Here is a 21,443-nt window from a genome sequence, read left to right on the forward strand (position 1 = left end):
GCAGGTGGAATAAGCCAAGGCTTAACACAGTATCTGGCACCTGGCAGAGATACTCAACAATTATTTATTGAATGGACAGATGACAGCTATTTAAAAAGAACACAGTAATATCAAGAGAGACTAAAGGGAATTGGATACAGACCTGCATTGAGGCTCTGTGAATGAGGTAGAATTCCAGTAAGAACTGAGAGCTTGTAGGGGTGGAATTTCAGTATGAGTTACAACCTGGGGTACGTTTGATTAAACAGCAGGAGTCCAACATGCAGTTATTAAGAAGTTGGACCAGTTGCTTCTAAGGTCTTTCTCAACCCTGAGATTCCCATTCACTACTATTTTTTTAAGCTTTTGCCTAATTTTTTTTAGTTTAGTTTTTGATGGACCTTTATTTTATTTATCTGTATGCAGTGCTGAGAATCAAACCCAGTGCCTCACATGTTAGACAAGCGCTCTACCACTGAGCTACAACCCCAGGCCCTCCATTCACTATTGGTCTATGAATTTGACTGCTGGTGAAGTCTGCACCATTGGCTCAGCATCTCAGCAACCTGAGCGGGCTGGCTGAGGCGCCGGCAGAGCCGGAGGGGACACATGCAGGGTCCTGAGGCTCTGTCACTCCTGCGCCCCACCCGTCATCCTACGACCCCCTAGCCCAGCCCACGGGGCAGGGGATCGGAGCCCCATGCGGCCCCAAAGAGCCACCACGGAGACCCGGGCTGCCCGCCCACCTGCGAACTCACTGCTGCATTCCTCGTCTGCACAGAGTTTGTGCTTCCACAAGGGCCAGCCGGTGCTCGGGTCCAGTTGGCCCGGCACTCGCCAGGTCAGCCACAGCACGAACAGCAAGAAGAGCAGCACTGGCGCTGCAGCCATGTTGTGGTCACCTTGGGGAGTCGGTGACGGGGTGGAGTAGGCTGTGGCGGGAGTCAGGGGGTGGAGGCGGGGCTCAGGGGGGCGGGTGGGGTGGGTAGCAAAGCACAGAGGGGTGGCGCCCGGGAAGGCTTAAGCCTTTCCCGGGTGACACCTCAGCAGGGATATCTAGGGGTCGATCCACAGACTCTACTGGAGAACGCACGGAGCTGGAGCTCTGTCCTTCTCTAGTCAAGACCTTCTCATGGACTGAAGACCTTCTCCTCTAGTCGCTGCCTTGGCAACTAGGACTCTCCTTCTCATCCAATCACCTGCCTTTGCTTCTGTGCCCTCACAAGCGACCCTCCACATGATTCTAGTCATCACCCACCCATCCCCCCCCCACTCCGCCAACGGGTCCTTTCTGGCTTTCCTTAATGTCTCATTTCTGGTCCATCCTAAACTAGCCCACTCCACTTCACCATCACTCCCATCCCCCATTCCTGGTCTGGTACCTCCTTTTCTGAACTACCAAATCCCACCCATGACTTGTCACAGCTAGTCTATGGTTCCAGGCTCCCTCCCCTTCAATCTCCTTGAGGTTCCTTGAAGCCCCACCCCAAGATCCCTCTGATTAGGAAAGGGGAAGGTGAATGGAACTGTGAGTGAGGGTGTAAACTGGAGACAGTGGCCTGCTTTTTTTTTAAGGCGGGGACAGGTGGGGGCAGAGAGATGGACATTAGTCTTCAGGCTAAGATCTTGAGATTCTTATCTTTATCCGTAAGGGAAGAAATTATTTAATTCAAAAGCATATTTTTAATTCTCATTTTGTGCTACCAAAGCCCTAGCATGGTGTGGGAGTGGATGAAAATCAAAAGACAAGATATCTGGTCCTGGTCGGAAAAAGTCCACAACTTAGTGGGAACCAACTGACAAAACCGATTGTCAGAGAAGAAAGCTAGTAGCTAACATTTCTTGAAAGCTTTATGTCCAGTTGTTATTCTGAAGGAAATTTTATTTTATTTTTTCTGACCTCTAAGAGGGATCTTACATTTTTCTACTTCCCTTTCCAAGACTATTCCCTCTTTTGCACTGTGTAATCTTGAATTTAAATCTGAATTAGTTGCATTGATTTTCCCTTGTGTTAATAGTCAAATTATGATACAATTTGAATTATTGAAATGCATATGGAGGGGTTTCTTTTCTTATTTTTAATGAAAACTCACGTTTTTTAAAATTAGCACCTAGGGGACTATAGGTGGAGACTTAATATGTAGAGTCATCAGCATGATAATTGTGATTAAATAAACACAAATCAGTTCATGACAGATGATTTCACTTACTATTATAATCAGCTTTCTCCTCTATAAAACAGCACAATTAGTCCTAAATTGACATTCATAATTGTATATTAGAGTTTCGAGGAAAACAATGAAGAGTTGGTGACTAGCATAATGATTGAGATGTGTTTTGACATCAGTAATTATTATTATTTTTAAGATGGGGGTCTTGCTATGTTGCCTAACCTGATCTCCAACACCTGGACTCAAGCAATCCTCCTGGCTTGGCCTTCTGAGTAGTTAGGACTACAAGTCACCAAACCAGCCCAGTAATTATTGTTTAGTAGATCTCTTTTTGGACACTAAAATCACTACTAATATGATTGTATATGTTTGAAATTGGTTTTAGGAGCAACATACAGATTTGATGCAATTCCCATCAAAATACCCATGAATTGGTGTGAATATACTTAGTATACAATGAGAGATATGAAAAATTGTGCTTATATATGTAATATAAATTGTAAAGCATTCTGTTGTCATATATAAATTTAAAATAATAATAATAATAATAAATGTCATTTTTCCAGAACTAGAACAAACAGTCCTGAAATCCATTTGGAAGAATAAAATATTCAGAATAGCCAAAACAATTCTAAGTCAATAAAGCAAGCTGGAGGCATCATCACAATACCTGACTTCCAATTGTACTACAAAGCTATGGAAATAACCACTGCATGGCTCTGTCATAAAACCAGATACATAGACCAATGGGAAAGAAGAGAAGACACAGAAAAAGATCCAACACAGTTAACACTCATCTGATTCTTGACAAAGATGCCAAAAACATATTGGGAGAAAGACAGGCTTTAAACAAGTGGTGCCAGGAAAATTGGTTATCCATATGTAGACAAATAAGATTAGACCCTGTACAAACTTGAAAGAGATCAAAAGCCCAGGAATTAGACCAGAAACTATGCAAATCCTTGGAAGAAAATATACATTTGAGACTCCAGCATATAGGTACAGGCAATGACTTTCTTATTAGAACTCCTAAAGCTCAGAAAATAATGACAAAAGTTAATAAACAGAATGGCATCAAATTAAAAAGCTTCTGCACAGCAAAGGAAACAATTAGTAACATGAAGAAAGAACCTAAGGAATTGGAGAAAATATATTTGCTAACTACTCTTTTTTTTTTAAGAGAGTGAGAGAGAATTTTTTAATATTTATTTTTTAGTTTTTGGCGGACACAACATCTTTGTTTGTATGTGATGCTGAGGATTGAACCTGGACTGCATGCATGCCAGGCGAGCGTGCTACCGCTTGAGCCACATCCCCAGCCCTGCTAACTACTCTTTGACCCAGGATTAATATCCAAACTATATAAGAAACTTTTAAAAACTTAACACCAAAACCTCAAATAACCTAGCTTAATTGGGCAAATGAATTAAACAGATACTTCTCAAAAGAAGAAATAAAAATGGACAACAAATCTATAAAAATGTTCAACATCATTAGCAATTAGGGAAATGCAAATCAAAACTACAGTGAGCTTTCATCTCACTTTAGTCAGAATAGCAGCCATCAAGAATATGAACGATATGGGGCTGGGGTTGTGGCTCAACAGCACATTGCTTGTCTAGCACATGCAAGGCCCTGGGTTCGATCCTCAGCACCACATTAAAAATAAATAAATAAAAATAAAGGTATTGTGTCCAACTACTTAAAAAAAAGAATATGCACAATAATAAATGCTAGAGAGAATGTGGAGAAGAAGGGACACTTTTTTCTCTGATGATAGGATTATAAATGAGTATAACCACTATTGAAATCAGTATGGAGGTTCCTCAAAAGACTAGGCAGGAAACCACCATATAACCCAGCTATACAACTACTCAATGTATATCCTAATGAATTAAAGTCATAATACTAGAGTAGTAGATGCATACCCATGTTTATAGCAGCACAATTCACAGTTGCCAAACTATGGAACCAAACTAGGTGCTTATCAAGGATGAATAAATAAAGAAAATGTGGCATATACACACAATGGAGCTTTATTCAGCCATAAAGGTGAATTATGTCATTTGCTGGAAAATGGATGAAACTTGAGAACATTCTGTTACACAAAATAAGATAAACTCATAAGATCAAGGGAGCCTATGTTTTCTCTCGGATGTGGAAGCAAGAGAGGAAAAAGGAAAAAAAAAAGTGAAAATCAAATGGAGATCAGTAGAGTGTAGGAAAGAGACCAGGAGAGGGAGGAGTGAAGGGAAAATACTGGGGAATGATATTGGCCAAACTGTAGTGTTATATTGTGCATGTGGAAATATGTAATGACAAATACTGCCATGATTTACGACTATAATGTATCAACAAAAAAATGGAAAAAATAAAAGAAAGCAAACAAAAGAACAAACTTGCTTTCATGTATATATGTATGTATGTATGCATGTATGTATGTATACAGCCTAGCCAAACATCTATTGTGAGCATAACATTAATACTCTGGAACAGTGTTGAGCAAATCATAGCTGTAAGCCTGACACTGTTTTTTTAAATTGTTCCCTTTATTCCTTTTTTCTCTTTCTTTCTTTCTTTCTTTCTTTCTTTCTTTCTTTCATTCATTCCTCTCTCTCTCCCTTCCCTCCTTCCCTCCCTCCCTCCCTCTCCCTCTCCCTCTCTCTCTCTCTCTCTCTCTCTCTCTCTCTCTCTCTCTCTCTTTCTTTCTTTCTTATTTCCCAGGCTGGCCTGAACTCCTAGGCTCAAGTAATCTTCCTGCCTCAGCATTCTGAGTAGTTGTGACTGTTGGAGCACACCACGGTGTCCAACAATGACACTTGCTTTTGTAAACAAAGTTTTATTAGAACACAGAAGCTTATATTATTTACCCATAGTCTAGGCTGTTTTTGTGCTACACTGGCATTTGAGTGGCAATTAAGACTTGCCTACAAAGTCTAATACGTTTATTATCAGTCTCTTTTCAGAAAAAGTTTGTTGATCCATGATTAGATTATAGACTAAAGTCAGCAGAATGAATACATAAACATTTCTTTTCTTACGACTAAAATTGGCTGTAGGAAATGAGATAAATGATCTATTAATTGCCAAGATATATGTCTCTTCCCTATAGAAAGTGTGTATTCAGGACTAGAAATCTTGGCACTGTGTCATGTCAAATGTAGGAAAAAACCTGGTAGTTCATTTTGATGAGACTTAAGAAATTTCTTTTCCAGGGCATTTTGAGGTGTATCTAAAATTTGTAGATAATACAGGGAAGAACATTTTAATCTGCAAATAGATTATGTTCATTATTAGTTTGTAATCATTTCACAACTATCATATAATATTAAAGCATCATAAGAGACTGCCTATCATAATAGAAACTTTTATGACTCTAGCCATTAACTTGTATTTTTCTACTTATTGTAGACCCATACTTTTAAGCTAGTGCTATTGGTAAAATATATGATTATTTAACTCTGATTGCCTTACTAATTTTGACCAGTTTATTTTTCAGATATCCATTTTGGGGTTTACTCTTTCAATTAATTTTGGGTTCCATGGGCAATGAAATTGTTGTTGAGTATGTAAGATGTTGCAGTTTCTATGTAAGTTCACCTAAGTGCTTCTACCACTATTGATGGGCAAGGATATAACTAATTTAGTACTTTTACTTGAAACTGTTATAGTTCTACTGTACGGGATTTGTTTTCCTGACACAAAAGAGTATAAAACTAGAAAAACTAAACATTTTCAGGTATTAATTTCAGAGAGATAAAGCTCAAGTAAGATGGTGGTCATACTGAGTTAAGGAGAAAATTATCAAAGTGCAAGATTATCATAGTGGTTGGAATTTTGTGGACATGAATGTCTGAGCTATTTATGGTGGGTGCAATGTGATTATGTGTGTGTGTTAGAGAGAGAGAATACTAAAAGCCTGGAGGAAATTTATTTTTGATATGAATGTACCAGATGAGACTCTTTAAGGCTTAGCAGAGTTTGACTGCTATAAAGGAGACTGAAGATGATGCTAAATGGCAATGTTGGAAGAAATTAGGTTTTCAGCAGAGTCAGGTTGCAGCAGCTTCACTAATATATCAGGTACTTAATTAAGAGTTCATAAATAAGCCTTAGCAAAAAGAACCACACAAAAAAGAGTAAAGGGAAAATGGTAGACCTAAATTTGAAACCAAAATTGATTCATGCTGAAAATGTATGAGGCAGCCAGAAAGGAAAAAGGAAAAGAAAGGTGTGTGTGTGTGAAAGGAATCTGAGGGCAATCAAAGGGAGATCAGTAGAATAGAGGAAAGGGATCAGGGGAGAAAGGAAAGCAGGTAAAAGAGAAATACTCAAGAATGATATTGGCTAAGTTTTATCACTATATTGTACATATGTATGAAAACATAACAACAAATCCCACCATTATGTACAAGTATAATGCACCATGAAATATGGAAATAAAGAAAAATACCAAACCTAGTGAGGCACGGAATATGCTTATAATCCCAGTGACTCAGGTGGATGAAGCAAGAGGATCACGAGCTCAAAGCCAGCCTTAGTAAATAGAGGTGCTAAAGCAGCTCAGCAATACCCTGTCTCTCAATAAAATGCAAAATAGGTCTGGGGATGTGGCTCAGTAATTGAGTACCCTGAGTTCAATCTCTGGAACCAAATAATAATAATAATAATAATAATACCAAATCTAATATGATCAAAACAATTCACCAGTAATTAGCCTGCATGACACATAAAACAGAATATCCTTTATAGGAAGAAAACATAATCCAGACTTCCTATGATGTATCATGTATAAATGACCATAATATAATTAAAAAAATTTTTTTGGTACCAGGGATTTAACCCAGGGGTGCTTAACCATTGAGCCACAACCTCCGCCCTTTTTTGCATTTTATTTAGATACAGGGTCTCATTGAGTTGCTAAGTGCATCCCTTAGTTGCGGAGGCTAATTTTGAACTCTTGATCCTCCTGCCTTAGCCTCCTGAGTCGCTGGGATTATAGGCATGTAGAATATCATTAAATTTTGCCAGAATGCAAAGAAGATAGAAAAATGAGAACCACAAGAGAAAATATCACATATAAAAAAAGTTCCGTGAGCTGACCCAGAAGTTAGGATTAGCAGAAAAAATTTAAATAGTTTTTATAACTAATTTCAAGGAGTTAAAGAAAAGCTTAATCATAATGAATATGTAGATATGGGTGTCAACATATAAATGAAAAATTTCTTTTAAAAGAAATAAAAAGTACGGTATTGGAAACGAAAAATTCATGAAACAAATCTATCATCAGATTGTATAGTGCAAAAACAGCAAAAAGTTAACTTGGAGATAGACCAATAAAAATTATCTGGTCTAAAAATTAGAAAGAAAAAAATAGAGACTTGGTTACTATCAGTACAAAGTGACCTAACATACATATAATTACATTTCTAGAAGAATAGAGGCATAAATTGTACAGAAAAAAATATTTAAGACAATGATGACTAAAATTATCACAAATTAACAAAAAAGATGTCAAGAGATTTAGGAAACAGTGAATACTAAGGTTAGTTACAAAGCAAATCACATCTAGATGCATCAGAGTCAACTGTAAATGATCAATTAGAAGGAAAAAGGTCTTGAAGGCAATTAGAAAAAAGTGGTGTGTTATGCATTGGTAAAAATGACTAAAATGATAGCTGGCTTCTTATCAGAAATGAGAGGTTAAAGTTAATGGAAAGGTTTAAGGTGCTAGAAGACAAAAACTGCTAATCCAGGATATATCTCTTCAAAACTGAAAGCAGAATAGACATTTTAAAATAAATAAAAAGTAAGAAAATTCAATACCAATAAGTCTCTACTATTAACAATGCTAAAAGAACCTCTTCAGGATAAAAGGAGATGATCCATCAGGTAGAAACAGATGCACTGTGTGTTTTAGTTAACTGTGTAATAAACTTAATGGTTTAAAATAAAAATTCTTTGTTATTTTTTCCTTATTCTATGATTTGGCTTTACATAACCTGATGAGTCCTTTGCTCTAGGTATTTATTACTGCTTATGTGGTTTCCTTTCGCAGGGATTGTTTAACCAAAGGTAGAACTGACAAAATCCTCCTACCTCAGCCTCCTGAGCTACTGGAATTACAGGTGTGCACCACCACTCCCGTCGGAAAGCGAAGCAAAATCCAAAGGACCACTAGGTAAAGTGACATCTTACTCCCCTAGTCCAGCTGCCGTCCCCTCTCCACAATCTCTATTTGCAATGGCAATCTTACACCTTCTGGATGAGACAGAATGATGCAAATCTCTGGCCAAACAAATGGGAAGGCAGCAGCCTATAGTCAGTTCTTGGTTCACTTCCATTAGCCAGTACCAGCTCAAGGGGCGGGCAACTTCGTTCCAACCTTCAAAGGAGGAGTTGGGGCGGGGCTAGGTTTTGCGCATGCTCCCAAGGCAGGTTTTTGGGGCATGCTCAGAGCAAGCGCACGCTAACAATTTCCGGTGAGAGCTTTCTTCTGGAGTGGAGGCGGTTTCCTGCAGAGCCCCGCGGTAGGTGGGTGAGTGCTGCGAGTATAATTGCGAGCTTACTTGTTTAGAAGACAAAAAGGGTGTGCTTGGATTTACCCGTGTTTTCCTTCCGAGTTTTTTCCCCTTATGCTCTAAAACCTTGGGTTCTGGGAAATGAGAGCCAGCTGGAGAAGCTTTGGTTACTGTGGCAACCATGTGTTACTGATTCTGGTTTTTGAGGATTTGAAAAGAGAATTTGTGTTATAACTCCTCAAAGTACATTCTGGGTCGCATTCAGAGTCACATATTATTTCAAACTTAGGTGTTTAACCCCGGAAATTGACTTTAAAGGATTTAATTCTGGTAGTAATGTGGAAAAGCAGTATTTTAGGCAGGGTAACTAGTTAGAAAGCTAATGCAGTGATTAACACAATTTCAGGGTGTTGTAGAATTCCAGAGAAGAGGAAATATTGTAGAAATTCTAGGTGGTAGGATCAGAAGCTTTAATGCTTGGGTCGATGTGGGAAATGAGGGAGAGAGACACTAAGCCTCTTGAGGATTAATTCCAAACTCGCTTTTGCATTTGTATTTCTAGTTTCGTTTGCCACCTGCAATATCATTGCCTCCTACCTATCTCTTGTCCTAGTTCTAGTCATGCCTAGTAGTTTTATGTTCTCTGAATTTTCTTGTCCTCATTTTGTGTGTGTGTATGTGACCTTGGACAAGTTTCATAATTTCACTCCCTTAGTTTTTTTCAACATAATGTGGAAGAAATCAATTAGTATGTAGTGTGAGTGTGTGTGATGCTGTGTGGGAGGGATAGAACCCAGGGCCTCATGCATACTAGTCAGGCACTTTACCACTGAGTTACATCCCTAGCCCCAAATTAAATAATAGACCAGGTATGTAGTAAAGATCCAATAAATATTAGCTACTACTATTTGTTCTGTATTTGTTATTTGCATTTTGTTGTTTCTTTCTCTAGGCTTGAATTTTTTAAAATTAAGGGGAAATATCTTTATGTGCTTGAAACATAGTAAAAGTTGAGTAATGGATTATTTATTTTGGCTGCTTCTGACATAATTAAATGCTTATTGGGTGTGTGTGGGGGGTACCAGGTGTTGAACCCAGGGGCACTTAACCACTGAGCCACTTCCCCCAGCCTTATTTTGTATTTTATTTAGAGACAGGGTCTTACTGAGTTGCGTAGGGCCCTGCTAAGTTGCTGAGGTTAGCTCTGAACTGTGATCCACCTGGCTTTAGCCTACTGAGCTGAACAGATTACAGGCCTTGGCAAATTTATTCTTTACTTTAAAAGAACTGCCAGTTGCAGGTTGGAGTTGTTAAATGGGTAGAGTGCTTGCTTAGCATGTGTGAGGCACTGGGTTCAATCCTTAGCATCACATAAAAATAAATAAATTAATAAAGGTATTGTGTCCATCTACAACTAAAATATATATATAATTTTAAAAAACCTACAATGCAATGGATCTTGCTGCTCAAGTCATATTTATTATTGGCTGTTTTTCTGTACAATTCAGAACCTTGTGGATTAAGATATACCAAAAGTAACTGATATTCTCAGTTTGTAATAAGTATGAGTGATTTCAGTGAAGAATTGACAAAGACCATTTCAGAGGATGACCAGGTGGAAACATCTGTGCTCACTGGTACAGGAATGTATTTTCCTTGGCTTCAGAAGCATTTAGAAACTGTAGGTAAGTAAAATAACAGAACCATTTTAACTTTAGTGCAAGGAAGTAGTAGATTCAATATGTATACAAAATGAACCATGCTGGTTTAGTTTTTAAGAATATATAAGTTGTTTTCTTGTTCTGACTATAAGCAGAAAGGGAATCATAAGAAATACTCTTTTTTGTTCTGGAATCCTTTTCTTTTGAATTAATATACAGTCTATATTATGTTGCAGCCACATTTTTTTCAGCAGTGCTTTCTGAGCACTAATATCTAATATATAAGTCTAAAATATTGGGGACTTATACATGAAAAAGATATAGTCTCTTCTTTTGAGAAGCACATAGCTTTCAAAAAAATAATATTTTTCCTTATTTTTATCTAATGTAAATACAAGCAAAATTTTCTATAGGATACATTTCTTAAAGATATATACAAGAATCAGTTATTTGTACATTGCCATGTTGGGTGGTATAGCCCCAGGAATACGTTTGAATCAACACTTTCTTTATTGCATCAAAATGTCTTTCTTATCCCAGCCTTCTTTCCCCTTTGACAGTGATTCCTTGGATCCTAGGATTAATTCCAAATTCACTTTGGCATTTGTCTTTCTTGTTTAGTTTGCCACCCGACATATCACTGCAATGAATCTTGCTGGTCAAGTGATATTAATCAGATGAAAAGGTGGCTGTTTTTCTGTACAATCCAGAAATTTTTAGATTAAGATAAAAAGTAACTAATATTCTCAGTTTAGAATAGGTATGAGTTATTTCAATGAAGAATCCTAAAGTTTAGCTCCCATTAAAAAAAATTTTACTCTTTTTATTTGATGATCTCAGTTAATCCTCAGTAAATTTATGTGCTAGGCATTTTAGTATGAAGAAACTGAGTTTCTCAAACTTATACTCTTAAGTATTGCTATTAGGAATCATGTGTATCTGATTTTAGAGCATTCACTTCTAACCACTGAGATGAAGGGAACTTAACCTGAGTCTAATATTCTTTTAGATGAACAAAGAATATTTCAAGGAAAGTGTGTTTTGTTAGTTTTCTGGGCTAGTTGCCAGGGATTGTTGCTGATTGAACAGCTTGAGTATAGATGTTGTTAAATGAAGTCTCTGATTTGGAGATCTGGATGGGGCATATTAGTCTGCATTTCTAATTAGCTTCTAGGTGATTCTAATGTTGCTAGTTTCAGAACCACATACAGTAGCCAGGCTCAAGATCCCAAGGTGATTTATATGTACCTTATTAGTGATTTATATGTACCTAGATCAATATAGTCTTTGACCTTTTCCACTGTAATATTTCTTTTTTTTAATCTGTGTCCTACTTTGCACAATTTAAAAAATTTAAAAATTTGTCTTCTAAAAAGTTTATCAGTTGCAAGAGATAAATTTCCAGCACATGATGGTGTTTTAATTACATTAAATTAAATTACTTTAAAAAGTAGATCTGGTAGAATCTAAATAGCAGAGATGTAATGTCCTTCCATTGCCAACCTTAAAACATTCAATGAAAAAACTTTTTATAAATGGAAATTTTGTATTGTTCCTGTTTTTGTAGTACATTTTACAGTAAAAGTATGTCTGTATTTGCACTTAATTTTAACGTCCTATAAATTTTTTAAGTTTTAAAATTTCTTGTGGGTTGAGATATGTGTTTTAAGTATTCAAGTAAATTTTAATTTTTTAATCTTAGCCCAGTTACTTCATGTATCATTAAGAATGTTAACTTTAGAATGAGAAAACATCTGGCATTAATTCTATATTTTAATGAATGTAAACTCTGAGAAACTTTAGTCACATAGGGAAGTAGAATGGAGTTTAGTTAAGCAAGTATCAGATCTTCGACTCATGAGTTACTCACAAAAAATTACATGTTCTATTTAAAATTATTAGAACATTCTACAGTTTTGATAAAAGAATTGGGAATCACTTGACTTGCAAAAGTAAATATTAGAATCATTCAGTTTTCATCATGTGTTGAAAATACCTTCAGGTAATATGTAATGATTTTGATTGTGAGACCTTGATTATGGGCATAGCACTCTAGGAGATTAATTTCAGGAAACAATATACAAGGAGGTAGAATCTGCAGATTGATTGCTTTAAGAGGATCTTTGCTTTAAGAGGACCTATTGGTCTATTGTATTTGCAGGGCTAAGGGTACCCAGCTAGAAGACTGCTAGCCTAGAGGGATCTGGTAGTTGTATAGGAAGGAAAGCATAGTAACCAGTCACTTATATAATGAGGTTGTTAACTAAGTCCAGATATCCTTAAGGGAATTGCTAATACTTAAGGGATACAAATGCTAATGTCTATAGCTGTTTTAATTTCGTGTGCATTTAATATCATTGTGTTACTGGGAAATTGGTACTTAAAATATAAAAGCCTAGCTAGGTGAGGTGGCACATGCCTGTATTCTCAGATAGTTAGGAGCTGAGGCAAGAGGAGGGCAAGTTTGAGATTCAGCCTAGGCAAGTAAATTAGCAAGACCTGTCTAACAAAAAAAAAAAGAAAGAAAGAAGGAAAGACTATAACTGCTCAGCAGTGGTAGAATACTCCTGGTTCAATCCCTAGTACTGTAAAAATAAACAAGTTTATTTGGAATTTTCAGAATATTGGTGGATAATAAAGACTGTGCTTGCATAGGGTGACTGGTGATTTTTACCTATTCTAATTACCAGGGCTTGTGCTTTGGGGGATCTTATTGAGAGATTCTCCTCATTTCCTCCATGGGTTGTGTACTTGTTTTCTACTCTTTTGTTCAAAAAATTGCTTAATGCCAAGACAAAAAGATTATTGAATGAGATTTGAAGGATCTGGTGATTGTAGTAGCCCAAGAATGTAATTTAGATTTTTAGAAATTTGCTAAAAAACAGTATGTGTGTAAGAGTTTGTTTCAAATGAAGTTGACTTTGATACTTGGGGATGGACTCGGTCAAGTAATACCTACTGTTCTATTTATCAGAACTTAAGTTTTTGTAATAGTTGAATTGGAGTCACTGGGTGACCCTTATCCTTCATCTTTACAGTGACTGGAGGGAAAAAGAAGAAAGATTTTGCTCAGACAACAAGTGCTTGTTTAAATTTTATCCAAGAAGCCCTTCTGAAGCACGAGTGGCAGCAAGCTGCAGAGTATATGAACAGCTGTTTGCAGATCTTGAAAGATTCAGACACCTACAAAAAGCATGCTGCACCAGAGGTAAACAAAGTGTGAGTCTGCTGAAAGAAACAGCAGATTTCTGAAAGATTTTGCCTCTAGCTCCATTCACAAAGCTTTAGGGGGATTTCAAACTGAATTTACTAAAAGCTGCTAAAAGTAATGTTGGATGTAGAAATTATATCAAGACTAAAAATAGTCTTGAGTTGTGCATTCTCAAATTTCCCAGTATTCATTCATTCCAATAATAATTCCTTCTTACCTTGTATTATTTTACCCTCGGTATAGGGTAAAATTAACACCTTTGTAGATGAGGTTAAGAAAAGATCAAATGGGAATGGGTGAGCACATCACACAGGAACCCTGATTACAGTGTTTTTTAGCAGAGGAGTGAATGAGGACTTAAGGTTTTAAAAGGTTCACTCTACATCATTAGACATTAGGAAAACAAAAATTTTAAAACCACGATAAGATATCACTTTAAAACCACCAGGATGACTAAAATCAAAAAGAGACAATAAGGCAAGGGTGTAGAGAAGCTGGAACCCTCAACACCTTTCATCTACAAAGGTGTTAATTCTTTTTTTTTTTTTATTAGAAATCATTTTAATTTTCACTTACTCCACAGGTTGTGCACCTGTTTTGTACTCTCGTTCAACAAAACTTGAAAGTTTTTTTCTCCAACCAGAGTGTTCTTTTTGTCTTTTTTAAAAATAGCTTTATGGAGACATTAGCAAACCATACAATTCACTGACTTGTACAATTTAATATTTTAAATATTTTCACAGAGTTGTGCAAACATTAGCCACAATTTAAATTTAGGATAGTTTCCTTTTCTACAAAAAGAAAACCTATACCTATTTGCAGTCTTTCCTCATTGCTTCTCTACTGACTCATAGCCCCTGGAAGCTACTAATCTACTATTTTCTATGGTGGACATTTTATATAAATGGAATCTTATAATGTAATGGTCATTTGTGAATGATTTCTTTTACTCTGTAAAATGTTTTCAAGGTTCATTTATGTTGTAGTAAAAATATTCGTGCTTTTTCCTTTTTATTGGCAAATATTTTATATGGACATACCACATTTTATATATCCATTCATCAGTTTGTTAGACATTTGGGTTGATTATACTTTTTGGTTATTGTGAATAATGCTTCTATAAATATTCATGCACAAGTGTTTGTGGATGTTTGTTTTGACTTTTCTTGGGTATATTCCTAGAGTAGAAATTTAGATCATGTGGTAATTGTATTTAACTTCTCAAGAAACTACCAGACTATTTTCAAAAGTGACTCCACCATTTTATATTTCCATCAGTAATATTTGAAAGTTCCAGCTTCTCTACACCTGTGCCTTGTTGTTTCTCTTTAATTTTAGTCATCCTGGTGGTTTTAAAGTGATATCTTATCATGGTTTTAAAATGATTTTTGTTTTCCTAATGTCTAATGATGTAGAGTGAACCTTTTAAAACTTTAAGACCTCATTCACTCCTCTGCTGAAAACACTGTAATCAGGGTTCCTGTGTGATGTGCTCACCCATTCCCATTTGACCTTTTGTTTTCTTAATCTCATTTCCTGTTACTTGCTCACCTGTATTTTCTTTTCCAGTCTTACTAGCCTTGCTCTTATTAGAATAAGCCAGGCATATTCTGCCTCAATCTTTACCTTATTTATTTATTTATTTTACTTGGAAAGATCTTTCTTCAGCTATCATCATGTCTGCCCTTCTGTATGACCACTTTTCTTTGACTTCTGTGAGGTCTACCTTGATTATTTAAAATTACAACTGCATTTCTTGCTTTCTTATTCCTACTTTGTACTGGCACTCTTGAACTCCATGTCCTTCTCACGCTTTTCCAGTAATATTTGTCAATATAATTATTTTTCTTGTGTCTTGTGTGTCTCTCCATATCAAATGTACATTTCTGAGGGAAGGGGTAAAACAGTGCCTGAAAGGTTGCCTGGCATATACTGCTAAATTTGTTTAGTAAAAAGCAGTTTCTCCACAAATAACTTTACTTGACTATTTCAGGTGCTTTTACTAATATAGTAACCAGTGCATCAATCTAATGGAGCCAAAACCAAAAATACCAAATAGTACATACATGCTACTTGGTGTGTGTGTGTGTGTGTGTGTGTGTGTGTGTGTGTGTAAAAAGAAAATATAATTATTGACAAATTTTAATTTAGGGACTAAAGTTACATATATCTGTAAATCATTAGTAATGATTTACATTACAGAGAGACTTTTTTTTTTAAAGAGAGAGTGAGAGAGGAGAGAGAGAGAGAATTTTTAATATTTATTTTTTAGTTCTCGGCGGACACAACATCTTTGTTGGTATGTGGTGCTGAGGATCGAACCTGGGCCACACGCATGCCAGGCAAGCTCGCTACCACTTGAGCCAAATCCCCAGCCCCTACAGAGAGACATTATATACCTCTCTTTTGTCCAGATTTTGTTTTATAAAATGAAGAAATTAAATGAGTGGCTTCCAGATACTTGTTTGAATCCTTTTGAACTACCTAGGGCATGTATTGAAAAATACAGATTCCATCAGTCACTGTGGAGTACAGCTGAAATCCCAAGCAGCTCGAGGCTGAGACAGGAGGATTGCAAGTTCAAGACCAACCTCAGCAACTTAGTGAAACCCTGTCTATCTATTGCATGCGCGCGCGCGTGCTCTCTCTCTCTCTCTCTCTATACACACACACACACACACACACACATATACATACATATGTACGCATGTATATTTATTTTTGGTACTGTACTCCTGGGGCTTTTAACCACTGGCTTAGCCATTTTTATGTTTTATTTTGAGACAAGGTCTCACTAAGTTGCTTAGGACCTTGCCGAATGGCTGAGGCTGGCTTTGAACTCATGATCTCCTGCCTCAGCATCCCAAGCTGCTAGGATTACGGGCATGGTGGCTTAGAATATTTATTTTTAATAGGTGCCCCAGGTAATTCTTATGACTGGGTTTAAGAACAACTGTAGATAACTATAGATAATGGATAATCTTTAAGTTTTTGTTTTGGTGGTGCTGGGGATGAAACCTAGTACCTGCCTTGCTAGGCATGCTTTTACCACTGTGCTACTCCCCAGCCCTTTATAAGTTTCTTTAAGCTCCTCAATGCTACTTTTGATATTCTACAATAAAGTCGTGATCTTTTTTTTTTTTTTGTAGTTGCAGATGGACAGAATGCCTTTATTTGTTTATTTTTTATGTGGTGCTGAAGATTGAACCCTGTGCATCATGCATGGAAGGCAAGCGCTCTACCACTGAGCTGTAGCCCCAGCCCTGTTGTGTTGTTTTTTTTAAATTTATTTTTATTATTTTTTTTTAAGAGAGGAGAGAGAGAGAGAGAGAGAGAGAGAGAGAGAGAGAGAGAGAGAGAGAGAGAGAGAGAGGGAGAATTTTTTTAATATTTATTTTTTAGTTCTTGGCAGACACAACATCTTTGTTGGTATGTGGTGCTGAGGATTGAACCCGGGCCGCACGCATGCCAGGCGAGCGCACTACCGCTTGAGCCACATCCCCAGCCCTTGTGTTGTTTTTTTTTTAATTGGAAATATGAAGTTATTGTACCAAACAACCAATGTGTGCCTTCTAGAACTAATTGACTTTGAAGTTCACTTTAAAGTTGGTATGGTTGAAGTACTTTAAATGGGGGTAAGAGAAATGGACATTTGCTTCCATGAAAAAAGAACTCCCAAGTTCTTTCACCAGGATTGGTGATCTGAAGAGAAAATATTTTTTATTAAAATTTGTTTATATTTGATGACAGTTCTTAAATTTGTGTTGTAAATATTGGAATAAATATACTCAATATTGATAAGATCTTAAGAAACTAGTCTGTTGCACTCATTTTGCTGAGAATAAAGATGAGGTTGAGACCAGTTAAGAAGCCAATATTACCAAAACCTAGTTTCTGACTTATTCTTCCTATACTAATTAATTTTTATACTTAATAATATCTTAACTGCCTCTTCCTCTTTTAGACTGCTAATCTAATAATGGCACTGTTATACTTACCTAGAATTTAAAAACTAGTATTGAAAAGATTTTGTTATGCGAGATCTAACTTTATTTTTACTGGGTAAAGTACGATAACATAGACAATTATGATATCTAGGGAAAGGAATTTTAGGTTGTTTTTATATGTAACCAGAAAAACAAAACTTACAGGAAAAATAGAATAAAAGCAGGGTTGGACTTTACATTGGGTAATAATTTCTGCTTTGACAGGTTACTTGGAGACTTGGAAGTGAAATTCTCTTTTATCATCCCAAAAGCAATGTGGAGACTTTCAATACCTTTGCTGACCGGATGAAAAATATTGGTGTCCTGAATTATGTAAAGGTAAGAATATAGACTTTGTGAACTTATATTTCCAGTGTTCATATTGTTTTCTGAATTGTTTGTATCAGTGTAAATTAAACAATAATGAAGAAAGGGTAAGATACTGGGATAAATAAGAAAGAAAGCAGTGTTGTGCCAGCCATTCCTTAGTTTCTGATCACCTTCCATGTTGTCTGATGGGAAATACCTCCTCTTTGTTTATCTCTGGTTGCCAAAACCAGTCCATCAGATGTTGAAGTTGTGCTTCTACTGTTTGCCCAAGTTATTTGTGCTGAGTTGGTATTTTTGGAAAAAGCGAAACAAGTGGGGAATTTGAATGTGTAAAAACATTTTAATTCCTATTTGCATTGAACCTTGTCTCCAAGTTAATGTTTTATTAAAAGTATTACCAAAAGGGCTGAGACATTTTCAAGATTATCTCTCTCTCTCTCTCTTTCTCTCTCTCTTTAACTAACAGAACACTTTTCAATAAAATTTTATAATTTGCTTTTAATTATTTTTCAAGGCCATAAGGTTTTACTGGAATACAGCCACACACATTCATTTCCATATTGTCAATAGCTGTTTTTTAATGAAAATGAGTAATTATGAAGAAGTCATGTGCCATGCAAAGCCTAAAATATTTACTTTGTAGCTAGTTTTAAATTTTGTTTTGTTTTTACTTTTCCTGTTTTCTGGAATTTTAAATTGTGGTTGTATATAATGGACCATGCTATCTTAACCATTTTAAGTATACAGTTCTGTGGTATTAACTATATTCACTATGTTGTAAACTATCACCACTATTTCTAAAACATTTCCATCACTCCAAATAGAATCTTTATATTTATTAAGCAATAGTTTCCCATTTTCTCCTCCTCCCCATGCTACTGACAGTCTCTAATATCTTTTCTGTTTTTATGAATATGCCCATTCTAGATGTTTTAGATAAGTGGAAGCATGCACTTTCCTTTCCATTGGAATTGACATCATTCTCCAACACTCCCTGTTAAGGTGTTTTCTTTTGAGCTGATTTAATATATTTAAAATAGTTATATTATTGGTTGTCTACTGTAGCCCAAACTAGGAATTAGTAGTATGCAAAAGTTAAATCTCATTTAATTTTTTAAATTAATATTAAATCTCATTTAATCCTAACAACACCCTTCTGAAGGATTAAGAATTGCCTCATAAAACAGGTCAGACAAAAGGACGAATTAGTTATTCAGATTTATTTAGCATTTAATTGGCATATGAGCCAGGTCACTGTCTTCAAAACCCCTGTTTTTTATTGTTGTTTTTTCACTATTGTACTGTCTTCTGTTTGTAAGTTTACATAGCTTTCATTTACATAGTGTCATTTCATCTGTCTGTCTTCTTTGTTAGGTTGAAATTGTTGATGACAGGGACAGTGTCTTATCTTTCATATCCAATCAAGGACTTAGTCCATCATATATTTACTGTGTTTTTTGAGTAATGGTTATCTTAATGACTTCAGTGACAGTGTGCTTTTTCTTATTACTGGTGCAGATCTCCTTACAACATGCATTGTACCTTATGCATCATGGAATGCTTGAGGATGCAAACAGAAATCTAAGTCAGGCAGAGACATGGAGATATGGTGAAAAATCGTCTTCCCAGGAAATATTAATCAACCTTGTTCAGGCCTACAAAGGGCTTTTGCAGTATTATACATGGTCCAAAAAGAAAGCTGAATTGTCAAAGCTTGATGAGTGAATATGAATAAATTATTTTCTTATGGTGAAGAGACTGAAGAGCAGAAGGGATCTTAAGGAGTAATCTAGTAATCTATCTACTGACTTCATTCAGATAAATTCTTGATCATCCTTTATGATATTTCTGATATATCATAAAACTTCTAGGTCATAAATGAGATGATTTATTGCTAAATTCATGACCATTTTAATGATTTTTAAAATTTTGGTCACAGGTAAACAGCTGGACCTCAGTGGTCAAAACACATTCAGTAGGTTAGGAGCTAAGCTCCATTGCAGTTTGTATAGAGGTGATTCAGTGTCTTAAATAGAAAAGTTGGGGGGATGACAGTGCCTTGAGTAGAGTAAGAAAAGTGAAAAATTCTAAAGAAGGGCAGTCCATGTGAAACCCATCTGGATTTACTAACTGGGTTTATGCAAGTGAGGCATATACTCTCCCACAGAGAGTCAGGAGCCCTATCTTTAGAAGTGTTGGCTAGAACAAACTAAATTCTTTAGGCAGCCTTGAGTATACCATTTAAGGAGCCCTAAGGTTATCCTAGGGATATAGCCTCGCATTAGAAATTATCTTAGTGTTTCTTGGGGCTGGGGTTGTGGCTCAGTGGCAGAGCACTTGCCTCACACATGTGAGACACTGGGTTCAATCCTCAGCACCACATAAAAATAAATAAAATGAAATAAAGATATTGCATCCATCTATAACTAAAAAATATTTTTTAAAAAAGAAGAAATAGTGTTTCTTAAAGTCTTTATAGGTAGGCCAGGATTGGGGCATAGTCCAAAGAGGGACTAGGCTTAGAGGAGCTGGTTGGAGTTTGATCTAGGAGAGAGTCTTTGAATTTATGAGAAAGGTTATAAATTTTCTTTAGCAGCCATTATTGCATGTAATAAACTCTTCTTCTTGTGTGTTTAGAGTAGAGTTTAGTGTGTTCCATATTATTGTTCCCCAGAATAACGTTTAAAGAATACGGCAAGATAAAAAGTAATTTCTGTACAAAGGTTAAAATGCAATTTTTTTGATTTACTGGCCATACCAAAAATTGAGCACTCAGTTCTCAGGCTGAGTTCCCCTTCTCTTAACCTTCTTCGGTGATATCATCCTCTCCTACTCCCAGGTATACATTCTTTGAAGCTACATGATTCTCTGCACTTTTCTTTCCCTTGTGTAGTTTTCCTCCATAGCTTCTCTAGAATTAAGTATTTTCTATTTTCACATCCTTCATCCCAATTTTAGCCCTGGTATTTATCACCTTATAGGTGATAAACACTATTTCCTTATTATCCTTATGTAGTAAGTAATATTTCTTTTGTCCCTAGGCATGTAGATTTCACCAATCTCGGTTCCCATCCTCCTTCTTGTGTTACCTCTTCTTGTCTCCCAAGATTCTTCTCGAAGGCCCTAATGTTAATCTTGTGACATTTTTGCAGTTTCTTCATCTATCATACCCTCTGTCCTTTAAGATTCTTCAAAACCTGCCCTGGCACCTGATTCATAATACTTTAAACCTTCTATATCAGCTGCCTGTTCAGCCTATGTCATTTGGCTTTTCATCTCTTGCTTTTTAATTGTTCTAAGTTTTTTCAGGTATATTTTATGCTGTATCTTCTTATTTAGATTAAGCCATCTTTTGATGTCACGTGTTTGTCTTCTATTTCTTTTAACTTTGCTATCATTTCTGATATAATTTTCTTTTTTCCTCTATTTTAACCTTGCTGTCATTTCTGGTATAAATTTTCCTTTTAAAAAGGCTTGTTGATATTAATTTATTAGGTGAGTTTTACAATCATTATTTACTTTTTTTATTACACATGGTTAGAAAAATCTTGAGCAAATATTTGACTAAAGCAATTGTAATATGA

The 21,443-nt window shown here is 36.1% G+C and overlaps 2 protein-coding genes across 2 annotated transcripts in view; one reads left to right on the forward strand and one right to left on the reverse strand.

Annotated features, from left to right (window-relative positions):
- The window catches only part of LOC144374432 (transport and Golgi organization protein 1 homolog), a 33,259-nt gene extending 24,796 nt beyond the window's left edge, over positions 1-8,463 (reverse strand). The window contains exon 1 of the mRNA XM_078037270.1: positions 8,250-8,463. The gene's annotated coding sequence lies outside the window, so the exon portion shown is untranslated. The remainder of the gene's footprint in view (positions 1-8,249) is intronic.
- Positions 8,464-10,195: 1,732 nt separating this feature from the next.
- On the forward strand, positions 10,196-19,584 carry LOC144374434 (TATA box-binding protein-associated factor RNA polymerase I subunit A-like). Its single transcript, XM_078037272.1, has 4 exons — positions 10,196-10,356; positions 13,371-13,540; positions 17,755-17,868; positions 19,378-19,584. Exons 1-4 carry the CDS (start codon positions 10,236-10,238, stop codon positions 19,582-19,584), a joined length of 612 nt encoding a protein of 203 aa, XP_077893398.1. The 5' UTR covers positions 10,196-10,235.
- Positions 19,585-21,443: the final 1,859 nt, after the last annotated feature.

The sequence above is a fragment of the Ictidomys tridecemlineatus genome, unplaced genomic scaffold, assembly GCF_052094955.1.
Source record: "Ictidomys tridecemlineatus isolate mIctTri1 unplaced genomic scaffold, mIctTri1.hap1 Scaffold_693, whole genome shotgun sequence".
Classification (NCBI taxonomy): Eukaryota; Metazoa; Chordata; class Mammalia; order Rodentia; family Sciuridae; genus Ictidomys; species Ictidomys tridecemlineatus.